The following is a 13,405-nucleotide window of genomic DNA, read 5'->3' on the forward strand; positions in this document are numbered from 1 at the left end:
CTTTCTAACTATGGGGATGGTTAAGTATTAGACCAAGCTACCCAGAGAAGCTGTGGAGTCTCTATCTTTGGACATTTTTAAGAGCAGGTTAAGCAGGCACATTTCTGACATGGTTTAGACAAATATAAGCCTACAAGGGGTTGGATTAAGTGATCTCCTGAGGTATCTTCCAGCTCTATTTTTCTGTGATTCTGTACTTTGGTTATCTTCAGTGGGAGTATGATTGACCTTTAAAAGAGATTGTGTTAGAGCAGTCTCCTAAATATTTTTGGGCAAAGTAGTCTGTCTTCGTGAGCTTTTTTGTTGCCCAGATGGGGGAATCAGCAGTTGCTGTTTCACCAGTGACTACAAGAAGGGGCAACAAGAGGAGAAAAAAAATACAAAAAGCAGAGACCACCCAAAAATTAAATAACAAAAATGCAGCATCCTTTGCTACCAAAATGCTAAGGCAAATGAGCTGAGCAAGGAAGCCTCTTTGCCAGGAAGACAGGAGGATGAACAGAACATTGTCAGGATGTTGATGAAGATCATCTGCTGTCTTCCACACTTAACTTGGTTGTCATCTGAGACTTCTCATCTTCATAAGTCTCTGATAATTCCAATCATGCTCAAAAGGTTCTTTCAAGAAGGAAAGAATTGCAGTATTGTTAGAGGCTATTTTTATTAATATTTAGAAAGCATTCTCTGATCCTAATACAGATATCCTTATAGAGGCTAAATATTGTTTTATTTGCCACATGTAAATGGAAATTGTTGGCTAAAAATCCTGTTTATAATAAAAGAAACAAACTTTGTTCCTTTATTCTTTGTATTGATAACTTCTCAGATTACGGAAACTGAAAAAATAGCATTTAAACGAAAAGTTAAAAGTGCTATTTGAGTTTTCTTGCTTGTCACCTCAGATCAGACAGTAATAACGTTAGTTGGTTTCACCTTTTTGTTTTTTGTCATTTTCTCTTTAGGTGTCACTTGCCAGCACAATGTTATAGTCTAGGGACAGACTTCCAGAAAGCCTGAGCTTGAATTGATTCAATCTTTGCAGGTTAGTCTAACCTGCAAAGCTTGACCTGATTTGGAGGTGGATAGACATCCCCTTTTCATTCCAGAAATGTAGGCACATGCCTGTAGTGGCTCAGGCTAGAAGTTAGGGGGTGCTAGAGCAGCCCTCCCTTCCCTTCTATTGTGCTGAGCTGAGGGGGGTGTAGTCAAGCCCTGACAGGAGGCTCTGATTAGGGAGGGGTTCCCCCCCCCTCCCCAGCAGGCCAGCAGGGAGTTAATAACACAGTATTTATCACCCCATTAAGAAAACAAAAGGATTTATCATTAGTTAAAGCTCTTCTTAAACAACTTTTTCCAAGGAAGGAATGGAGGGATTTTACCCACTACCTGTTGATTTAGCTTCAAAAAGCCCTAAATTGACACTGTGCTGTCTGCCTAGCATGGACCATAGCCAGCATGAGTTGTGTTAGCTAATGCTGAGAGGTGTCTGTGTAAGGCAGAGGGGAGGGAGGAATCCCTCCTTAAGCAGGGCGTGGGGGGTGGGGAGGAGGGAGCAGGAAGAAGCCAGTCAGACGCCCTATACTTGCAGTCTCTGCCAGAGCTGCAACCAGGGAGCAGAGGGGAGGGACCAGCCCAGCTCTCTGGACCAGATGGCCCTGCCCAGCCCAGAGAGCATGCCAGGATGCTGGGGGACTGTGATGTAACTCAAACCAGGAAAGGGTCTGGGACAGACATTGCATAAAGTGGTTTGACCCAAATCAGTTAAATCTGATACTACATTCAACCAGGCTTATCTCAAACTGGTTTCAGCTATTCTCAAACTGGTTTGTGCACTGAACGTCTGTTCTGTTACAGGTTTAAACCAGTTTCTGATCACTTAAACCGGCTTATGTGTAATGTCTGACCCTAACCTTAATGTTCAGCTAACATACTGCTGGGGAATGTTTAAATCTAAACTCTTTACTAGTGAAAACATAAAGATACAGTAACTTGGAGTTTGGCAGTTTTTAAAAATCTTCCAGGACATCAATGCTGAGCCTTTATTAACTTGATAGCATATCCTTTTTAAATAAGTAGATCTAGTTAGTTTAAATCTGTGGGGTAAATTAATCCAAAAAGCTCACACCTTAAACACTTTAATTGCTTTTCCATGTTGTAGAGTTTGCTTCATCAAATAACTTTTCAGCAATTTCAAGCATGGAAACGACAAGCTATAACAAGCTTCCAATTTTGTTTTGTTTCTTTTTTGCATTGAAAGCTAATGCTGTGCTACTAAAGTATGACTAGTTAATATTCCTTTTAGATCTTCACATGTAGCAACAACCGCTTCCTGTTGAGCAGCGAATTTGATGCTGAGCCCTGTGCTGAAAGGGAAATAAACCAGAAGCTAGAGTCAGTCCTTGGTGCCACATCTGAATGGGTTTCTGTAGCTCCAGGCATAGAAAAACAGCTTGTGGCATTAGAGATTTGCTACAAATGATCTGTCTGGGAATTTTTTTCACCCCTAGCATAAGCCACCTTTTTCACAGGTTTATAACTGTGGATAATCTTTTTTTTTTCTTTTTTTTTTTTCTAGGCTGATGATTGGAATGTAGAACTAGGTGGGAGCTTTTGTTATTTAGAACCAAGTGCTTCAGAAATAATGGCTACTAGGGTGTAGTTTAGCACTGACCTTTTAGCATGTGCATGACCTGTATTAACGGAAAACCTACAGTCACCCTGTGGCCTGTTGCATTGCCTATTCCAAGGGAAGAGGGAAAAGCTTTAACACCCTTGCAGGGCTCTTGTCCCATGCTGTCTTTTGTACAGCCAATGTAGGTTTTAATTTGTAGCTGCCCAGGCCTTTGCTGGAGCCATGTAGGTAGTAGTCAGAATACAGGGGCTTGTTGCTTCTGTACTGTTTGGGAGACGAGGGGGCTGAACTGATGGTTCTGAAATCATTGCAGCCTCCAAAGGAGTTTGCTCCTTTGCCCACAAGAAGGAGCATGGTAACACTCAGAAGAGCCAGGCTGGAACAGAGCATCTTTGGTATAGCTGTTGCCTTTTGTAGGCACTCATCTCTGGTGACATTATCTTATCTAGCTGTTTGCATCTGTGCCCTACACTTGATGTGGCCCTTGGAGAGAGAATTTTTTTGATCACATTTATAATAGTGCTTTTAATCATTCTCTGTCCTCAGTGCAAATGTCTGAGTTGGGAGTAACTTCTGGTACAAGTTGCTGCCGTTTTATATTTTGGGAATATATAATGCACATAGATTGTATTTGGAGGATGTTTTCAGTTTAGTTTGGGTAGGGTTTAGTCTCTTGGCTAATACGGAGGCTTCTTATCCGAGGAATTTACCCAACAGAAACCATGCAAAGGTATGATGCCTGCATCTGTCCAGATGAGGTTTAAAACATCTGTGGTGAGAGTATCTTAACCCTGAAATGAGCAATGCAGTTATTAGTCTTGTTTGAGCATCTCTTGCTGATTCAGAGAACTTTGAACAATGCTATTTCAGTAAAGGCTCCAGCCCAGTGAGTTACTGTTCAAAATACGTAACTTCCGTGGTTTCTTTGTCCCTTGGTTTTGAGGGTGAAATGTTGCAGCATTTCAAATAACTACAGAGGAAATCACCTCCTAGAAAAAATGTAGACAAGCCCAGCAAGGTAAACTAGCACCTTTTCCTTCTTTCCCTCAGTTCTTTAAACTTCCACTGACTTTGTATCCAACATGGTCATGTTCTCCTGCACTCAGCTGAATTGAAAAGTAAGGAGCTAGTCTAATTTTGTTCTTAGACTTGCTCTTGCTTTTGTAGTACAGTCTGTTTACAGCAAATCCTAATAAATGTGTAAAGTCCATTTTTATTAGGATTTTAAAAGCTTTCAGACTGAATGATACTCAAGTGGCTTTGGCAACCAGCTTTTTCTTCCTTGAAAGCAGAACAAACTTTGGTCTGTGTACACACTCATGTACTACTTTTCCCACCACCTAAATTTGCCTCTTTCCGTGCCTCTATCTTGGGAGGCAAAAGAGGCATATTTCAATGGCAGCCTCAGTCGTCTTGCTTATTACAAGGCAGCAATATGTAACCCGTTTGCTCATTGTAAGCTCAAGCGCTTGGATATTTTGAGATGCTCAGAATGCTCCTGACCTGAGCTGCTCCAGTTGTTTACTAAGCTCTCCCTGCCCACTTAAATTCTTTCTCTCCCTGATACTGGTTATGTTAGTATTATCATTAATGTTTTCTTTGCCAAATGAAAATCTCTCCTGTAAACAGGGCTAGCAGTAGGGATCTGAGTAACCTAATTTGCTGCATGTTAGTCTGTAGCAGTGTGGACAGGTTGTGAGCAATTTGTAAGTTGTTCATCAGTTACTGAAGGGCTTTATCTGTAAGTGACACTGGAAATGCTCCTCTTTCTTAGGTGCCTTGATTTCATTTACTCCTACTTTTAATTTTTGTTTTCTTGCTGAGCAGCAAGCTAATGATTATTTGTATGTACCAACAGGGAATGCTTCTCCTAGCCCCCAGTAACCCCAGAGCTTGAGGTAGCCTCTTTTCCTTGGACAGTTTTGTAATAGTCTTCCAGAAGAATGAGAGGCTGCACTGGGCTCCAGACTACTGGAGTAATCATAATGAATTCAACAAGTACACCCCATACTTGCTCAGAGCAACAGCAACTGATGTAGACTTTTTTTTTTTTTTTTTTTTTTAAGAGAGGAGGGAAATCGTATGCAGGTATATTCACTCCTCTTTGAGGACTGCTTGAAGGGTCTTTTTCACATGAGGAAATAGTGGAGATCAGGAAAAGGGATCCTGACTTCACATCACTTTTGAAGCTTTTCCTCAATAACCAAAATGTTCTTTTTCTTGTTTGTAAACGGAAAGCTTACTGCGTTTCAGTAGCCTCTGCCCACACTACAAAAGTGGCATGGGATAGCTGTGACTGTGTTTTGGGGAGGGAAGTGGGGTTAGGGGGTGGGGGAGGTCTGGTGTGCTGATAACTTGTTAGATATAAAGAATGAATAAACGAATCTTTCTGCCTAGATAGGTATGAGCTGCTTCACCAGTTAGGCTGAAGGGCTGAGTTTAGAGATGAGCCTAATTGGTTTCAGCACCAGCTTCTTGCCAGATTGAACAGATCTCCCAAGGTCTTGCCTCCTGGCTGCTCTTGCCAGTCCTGCTTTCCAGGCATTGTGGAACTGCCTCCCTTACAGCTGGAACTTTGTGCAGGGTGGACAAAGGTTCCTGTGAGGTCCAAAACTTTTTTGGTTTGCTCCAGCAGGAGTGACCAGAGATCTCCCCATCTTTGGATCCATGTGTTAAGTAGTTTCTATTCTGACCTTGTTTGACTCGTGTAACTTGTTAACTTTTTTGAAACATGTTAAAAGACTTCCCTGCAAGGGTTGAAAATGGAGTAGGTTTTATTGTTATAAATCATTCTGTCTGTGTGTGTGTATATGGGAGTTGATGATCATAATACAGGGACATGGGTAAGCGCAGTAACTTAATCACATACTTGTTTCATAGTAGGTAGGGTCGGAAGGGCCCCAAGCAGATCATCAAGTCCGACCCCCTGCTGTGACAGGAAAGAGTACTGGGGTCAAATGACCCCGGCAAGGTGTTCATCTAGCCTCTTAAAGACCCCCAGGGTAGGAGCCAGCACCACTTCTTCTCTCTGAAGTTGGTTCCAGATCCTAGCCGCCCTGACTGTGAAGTAGCGCCTCCTGATATCTAGTCTGAATCTACCCTCTGCCAGCTTGTGGCTGTTATTTCTTGTGACTCCTGGTAGTGCTCAGGGGAACAGGGACACTCTCAATGCCTGCTGATTTTCTCCCCCCCCACCCCCCTCACCCCCTCCAACTAGTTTGTAAATGGTTACTAGATCCCCCCTCAGCCTTCTCTTGTGGAGGCTGAACAGGTTCATGTCCCTTAGCCTCTCCTCGTAGGGCCTGCCCTGCTGATCCCTGATCATGTGGGTGGCCTTCCTCTGGACCCTCTCAATGCTGTCCACATCCCTCCTGAAGTGCGGCGCCCAGAACTGGACACAGTACTCCAACTGCAGCCTGACCAGTGTCACATAGAGGGGGAGGATCACCTCCTTGGACTTGCTTGAGCTACATATGTGGATGCATGACAAGGTACGGTTGGTCTTTCTGACCACGTCCCCACACTGTCGGGCCATGTTCATTTTGGCATCAATAATGATTCCAAGATCCTTTTCTGCCTCTGCACTGACGAGAAGGGAGTTCCCCAGCCTATAGGTCTGCTGCTGGTTCTTCCTCCCTAGGTGCAGTACCTTGTGCTTGTCGGTATTGAATCCCATCCTGTTCTCATCTGCCCACCCCTGTAACCTGTCCAGGTCTGATTGCAGCATATTCCTCCCTTCTCACCTGCCCATTTCCCCCCACATCTTGGTATCATCTGTGAATTTGAACAGGGTGCTTTTTACCTCCTCGTCCAAGTCGCTGATGAGGATGTTGAACAGTACGGGCCTGAGGACCGAGCCCTGGGGGACCCCACTGCCCACATCTCTCCAGGTCAAAAATGACCCGTCCACCACCACTCTCTGGGTGCAGCCCTCCAGCCAGTTAGTGACCCATCTGACTGTGTAGGTATCGATGCCACAGTCCCCTAGTGTTTTAATGAGAATGGGGTGAGAGATAGTGTCGAAGGCCTTCCTAAAGTCCAGAAAGACTGTTTGACTCAACTTGCATCCCCTTACAGGTGACTTCTGAATTTCACTCATTCTGTGGGAACTTACTCTGGTGAAATTCCCTCACTAGATTCACTTAGGGGAGGGATATCAGGGAAAGAACAATTCAAAGTGCAACACTCCTTTAGCTTGCAGTCTTATATGCTTCTTTTTGGTTGGTAGTCACGCAGATTATACCAGTGCAGCATTGTTTACATGTGCTTGCTGTTCCCTAGATCCCAGTTTAGGAAAATGTTAATTACATGCTGAAATTTTTCCCTGTTTAGGACAGCACAAGCACTCACTGAAATGTACAGTTTTTCTCTTGTATACTAGCATCAAATAGAGCATTTTTGTAAGCATTTGACTTACGATGCCGTTCACAAAAGTAACCTTTTTTTCTTTTCTTTTCCCACCCCCCTAGGAAAAGAGGGATAGAAGTAATACAGGTGAGTAAAATTTTTTTTTAATATTTTAATTTTTAAAATTATAATAAAGTGAAGGCAGAAACCTACCCCATTCTTTAAATAAAACTTGCAAAATCTCTGGTGGTTTTCAGTGGCATACGGCCTCAATTTCCTGCTCCCTGCCCCCCCCCCCCCCAGTCCCACAATTTTTTTTCTTGCCTGAACAGTGGATGATTCAAACATTTGGCTCTGGAAAGGAATTATGTTTGCTGCTGTTAAGCACATATCACCTTAACTTGTAGAGTCTTATAATTATCAGGTGCAATTATAAAGCTAATGCCCTGGTTAAGCTTTTCTTGTCTCCAAGTTGATGACACTGTTTATGATTAGCCTGTGTTTAATCTGTGCTCATTGCATTTAAATATAGCATGGCTTAAAAGAAGAAAGCAGAACTGTTTCCTGCATGTGAAACTTCTGGAAGGATCCATGCGAAAAGACTTTTCTTCTGTACTAAACAACATGAAGTCGCTGCTGTTTGCTATTGGCCCACTTCCTGGGGGGATCAAGCAGTGGTTGGTTCTTTCTGTTTGGCAGTTCTAAATGGTTGCATTTCCTCTGTGCTCTAGTGTAAAGGGATGCTGTCAGCTAGAAAATACTGCTATTTTGTGACACTTTTATTGTTGGATTAACTCAGTTCCCTGCTACTGTACACTCAGCAGGGAAATGTAACTTTCTTGGGTTTTCCGAGTTCATTTTATGCATTTTTACAACCGTTTGTAGCATCAGATTTTTTTTCTTGTGGCTGGTCTGTTGTGCTCCTTTCATGTGCTGAAGTGATGACGTTACTTAGAAGCTCCTCGTGCCTGCAAAGAGATTGATTGCTTGTAACTCAGTAGCAAAACTTAACTGTGTCCACAGCAAGGAGGAACAAAAGGGACGTGGGCTGATGTGTTTGGGTGTTGCTCTGGATCTGCATGAAAGACTTCTTTTAAGCCTCAGCGAAGAAGCAGAGAAGTATTCTAAACATTAAAAAAATAAATAAAATAAAATAAATCCTTCATCAAAAGAATGGAAATGTCCCTTTAAGGGGTGTGAAAATGAAAGAATATCTGCATTTGGGCACGTAATGTAAGAAAAGAGAATCTGCCTTAATGGCCAGCTATATTTAGCCTAACTACTAGTACTGTGTGTGCCACAAGATTGTTCTTTCTTTTACCAGGACACTGGATAGTGCTAAACAGCAGCATCTTTCAGTCTTCGCTATTAGTTTGGAATCTTGAGACCATGCCTTTGGATGCTGGTAACATTTTATTGGTTTCACGTGCTTGGAAAGGGGAAAAATGGTTTTATCAGCATTATTATTATTATTATATATAACATTTGCATTTATAAGAGCTTTAATCGCAGAAGTGCTTCCAGAGGATGTGAATGTATTATATTGGCTTCCCAGTACCATACTACATATTAAAGTGATGAGGCAACCTTTGTCCAATGTATTCAGTGCAGCTCTCACTGACTGGGCAGAGAGGAAGTTTTCTTCTTTCTTCAGTTAATCAAGTTGATGTCCTTAGGTCTGTTTGTGTGAATGCATCTTGCAACAGGCTGTAGCAGTCTTGGTAGGTAGAAGGCCTTGTTAGTAGTTTGCATGGCTAAAGGTCAGGTTACCACTTAAACCTTTTTTTGTTTGTTTTATAGAGGGAGGTTTTAGAATTGTTTGAGAACTTGGTGAAGACTCAGATGTGAAAGGATATGTTACTGTCCAGACCCACAGCTTTGCACAGGCTGCCCTAACATCTTGATTTTTTGAGTTGTCCTAAAAGGTTACACTGGAAAATGAATGGGCAACCAGTGACCTTTACTTGGCAGCTGCTACACCAGCTAATTGTAATCTAACAACACAGGGCAAATATTCTTCTACTGTGGCAGAGTCAAAGTTTCTCATGTGATCTTGGGTTTACATGCTTGTGTAGTATGGAATATTAGCCAATACCTCTTGGGAAAGAATCTCTTTCATAGCACAGGAATCTTGATAGATCTTACTGCTCATGGCTCTTGAGGCATCCCTTCCCTGCTGCCAAACCATTCTGCCTATGGCACTGAACTAGCAAAATTTCCATGCAGAGGTATGCAAGCAGAAATTGGAGCAGTCTTTTTTCCTACCCAGCTTCCATAGCCACAAATGATGAACTCTGCCTCTAGCTGAGGACTGATGGTTTGGGTATTCCATGTGCTGCACAAAGTTTTATCTGGTAGAAGAAATATTGTTTCTGTGTCTTAAACAGCAGGGCTGCTTTGATTTCTAGGTTCAGACTCTGATGGGAGCTGCCTTTAGCAGAAGCTAGTTCATACACTTGACAATAAACAAGCACCTTGAAACAACAATACACAGAGCCTTGTATGTGTGTTCCTGTTTACACGAGGTTTGAAATCGTACCTCCTACTGAGATGCATTGAGTTGTTTGTTTTTTTTTTTTTTGGGGGGGGGGGGGGGTTTGTATGAGAATATACTCATACTAGTGAAACATGAGGGTGGAAAATAGGGATATGGTGTGAACCTGGAGGGCACAAAGTTGGCTGGTGCTGCAGTGCAGGACTGAATGAATATTTTCAGGTTTCTGCTGAAAGATACCAACTCTTTCTTCTTTCTTACGATTTTCCCCTACCTGGGAAGAACATATGCACCTTCTGCTTACAAGAAAACTTTTTTTTTTTTTTTTTTTTTTTTTTTTTTTTAAAGCCAGACCCAATGAGTTTGCTGTTTCTTTTACCAGTGACAAGTTAAGGTGATCTTCCCTTTTTCCTGGTTACTAATGAAAGTCCTTAACTTCATTTCCTTACAGTTTGTTGATAACTGAATTAGCAATGCAACTGCCATCCAAGCCTAGTTTTAAACTTTGCTGCTGGATTTGAGATTCGAGGCCTTAAACTTCTCATCTCAAAATCCAGACTCTAGAGCAGTGTTTCTCAACCTGTGGTACGTGTACCCCTGGGGGGTACGCAAGACACGGGCAGGGGGTACATGGGTGCTGCATTTTGGTCTTTGCCTGCTTGGGCTGGAAGTTCCAGCTGCCACCCTTCCTGGCATGTCTGCTACGCTGGGGCTTTCACTCCCCAGCGTCAGTGCGCCGGGGGATAGAGAGGGAGGCCCCGCGCAGGCTGCTTTGCCCCAGGCTGCAGTGGAAAAAGTGGGACTTGGCTCGTGGCAGCGAAATTAGAAGTGTCACAGTGGGTCTTCTGGTTTCACTTTTTCCTTTTCAATCAGCAGGGGGTACATAAGGTACCAAAGGTTGAGAACCACTGCTCTAGAGAAGGAACTATGCAAAGCATTACTTTCCTTGCCTTGCAAAGTGAGTATCCTCTCCCACCCCTCAATAAGGCATTGCTTTTTCACTAGCCATCTAATAATCTAAAAGAATTTGCCGAAAGCCAAGCCTCCTAACAGGCGTATGTGAAATATTGTTTAATGAAAATTCACACGGTGAGAGTTGAGTTGCAAGCTTAACATGTGGGAGTGGAATTAGGTAATGTTATTACTTAGTGCTTTAAATGAAACCTGTCAAATGAGATGGCTGAATCTGGAGTGGGAGATGGGGGGGGGAAACACTCATCAAACACTGAGTAATTCTCTAAAGCAGCCTGAATCTTAACCAGTGCTTCTCAGTCTTTTTAGACCCAAGAGACCCCTTGTTAGACTCAGGGCACTTCTCAGAAAATGCCAGCTCTTAGCTTTCTCTCACATTTTGATTACAGAAAAATAATAGAACAATTTTCTGTCACAAAGAATTTGCGAAGACCACAACAGTCAGAATGGTTTTAATGCTGTGAATTCCTATTTGAAATCTCTGGATTTTTTGTGAATCATGTTTGCAAATGTAACTACTATTATTGTATGGCATGTCATGGTACCCTTGAAAAGATCTAAAGGCACCCCAAGGTGCCACCACACCCTGGTTCAGAATCAGTGGTCTAAAGCCAAATATCTGGGAGCTCAGTAAGTCTGGATCTGAGGTCTGCAGCTGGTTCCTGTCTTTCTCTTGGACAGAAGCAAAGTGTTGGGTACGAGTCTCTTGAATCTGGCAACGTTTTAGATTTGGATCTGAACTCTGTAGCTTGAACTCAACTCCATAAGGTAGCAATAAATTGATTCCAGGTTACAGTGCATGGGGTAGGGAGGGGAATCGGTAGACAGTGGGTTTGAAGAAATTCTAATTGCACAGAATGGCTCACTACATCTCTGCCTTTGCAGATGTTTAATCTTGTCTGTTTTAGGCACTTGCATGTCCCTCATCACCACAGCATTGGAGGGCCTTGTTATATAAGGTATTTAAGTGCTATCAAGCTCATTTTCCTGATGGTGAGCTTAGGCACAGAACAAGTGACTTGTCCAAGGTTATACAGGTAATCCTTGAGAGTCACTTGCCCAACATTACCTTGAGAGAACTTTTATGACACATCTAAACACAGCATGTAATAGCTGTAGTAGGTGCTCTTCAAGTACCTATCCCATAGGGCTTGCACTGTTTCTTGAAACCAGGGCTTTTGCATGGTCTGTGAACTCCAGTAAAGAGAACAGTAGATCTGGTGCCACTCCAGAGCCATTGTTTTTCCTCCCCAATGTGGGAGACTATGCTGGTTCAGCTGGACTTGAGATTCGGACCTCATTTATATGCTTGTAAAACGCCCAATATAGTTGTTACCTGCACGTTTCAGGTGCTGTAAAGATGTTGCATGCTTCAAGCCCTTGAGTCAGTGGTTTTGAAGATGTTGTTAGGTGGAATGTGTTCTTTGGGTTTGCTTTCATTGGTTCAAGAGTAAACGCTTCATAGATTGTAATGGGCTGGAAGGGACCTTACAAGATATTTGCACTAGTCAGGAAAGACAACTGGGGTCAGGTGACTGTCCAGTCTTCTCATGAAGATTTTCCAGGGTAGATGTTTGCACCACCTCTGGGGGAAGTTTATTCCACAGTCTGGACACCCTGACTGTGGAGAAGTTGTTTCCTAATGTTAGACCTGAAATGGTCTTCTAGGAGTTTGTGGCCATTACTCCTGGTTTTCCCCAAGGGTGCCCTGGTGAACAGTTGTTTGCAGAGCCCCTGATGTAGCGATTAAACTGCTACCAAGTCTCCTCTCAGCCTTCTTTTTTAGACTAAAGTCCCTCAGCCTTTCCTCATATGGCTTGCCTTGCAAGTCTCCCATCATACAGGTGGCTCTTCACTGGACTCTCTCAAGCTTTTCTACGTCTTCGTTGGAGTGCAGCGCCCAGAACTGGACACAGTACTCCAGCTATGGTCTCACAATGCTGAGTAAAGCAGAAGAATCACTTCCTTGGTTTTGCTTGAGATGCATCGGTTGATGCATGCCAGAGTATTGTTTGCCCTGCTGGCTACAGCATCTGATGGCTCATGTTCATACTATGGTCTCTTATTACCCCTAAGTCCCTTTCAGTCGTGGTGCTAGTCAGTATCACACCACTGAGCCTGTAAGTATGCGGGGGTTGTTCATCCTCAGATGGAGCACTTTACACTTCTCAACGTTGAACTTCATCTGGTTTCAATCCGCCCAACTTGCCAGCCTGTCTAGGTCCACCTGTATCTGCAGCCTGTCTTCAAGCATGACCACACTCCCCCATAACATGGTGTTGTCTGCGAACTTGGCCAGTGAGCTCTTCACTGCCACATCGAAATCACTGACGAAGATATTGAAAAGTGCTGTACCAAGCACAGACTCCTGAGGGACACCACTGGCCACTTCTTGCCAGGGCGACACAGATCCGTTCATTAGAACTCTCTGGGTCCTACCCCGCAGCCAGTTTCCTACTGACCTGACTGTCGAACAGTTAAGCCCACAATCCTTCAGTTTTCCCATGAGAACATCATGGGATACCAGATCAGAGGCATTTTGGAAGTCTAAATGTACAATGTCAACCTCCTCTCTCTTATCCACGTGGCGAGTTACCTGGTTGTAGAAGGAGATGAGATTGGTGAAACAAGACCTGCCCACGATGAAGCCATGCTGGCTGTCATTCAGAATCCTACCTTCTGTGAACGTATTGCACATAAACTCCTTGATAAATTTGTCTAGGATTTTCCCTGGGATTACAAGTTAAGCTAAGTAGCCTATAGTTGCGTGAGTCCTCTCTCCTTCCCTTCTTGAAGATGGGTACAACATTGGCCCTCTTCCAGTCTTCAGGGACCTCCCCCAAGTGCCACAAGTTTTGTAAGAGTTTTGCCAGAGGTCCTGCAATGACTTTGGCCAGGTCCCTCAGCACTCTCAGGTGAAGTTCATCTGGTCCTACTGACTTAAATGTCTAACTTTCCTA

The 13,405-nt window shown here is 43.3% G+C and overlaps 1 protein-coding gene across 1 annotated transcript in view; it reads left to right on the forward strand.

Moving 5' to 3' along the window:
• The window catches only part of ITPK1 (inositol-tetrakisphosphate 1-kinase), a 225,391-nt gene that overhangs the window by 49,588 nt on the left and 162,398 nt on the right, over positions 1 to 13,405 (forward strand). Inside the window, exon 2 of the mRNA XM_006032798.3 lies at positions 7,102 to 7,126. Coding sequence (XP_006032860.1) covers positions 7,102 to 7,126 — 25 coding nt within the window. The remainder of the gene's footprint in view (positions 1 to 7,101; positions 7,127 to 13,405) is intronic.

This window comes from Alligator sinensis, unplaced genomic scaffold, assembly GCF_000455745.1.
Source record: "Alligator sinensis unplaced genomic scaffold, ASM45574v1 scaffold645_1, whole genome shotgun sequence".
Classification (NCBI taxonomy): domain Eukaryota; kingdom Metazoa; phylum Chordata; order Crocodylia; family Alligatoridae; genus Alligator; species Alligator sinensis.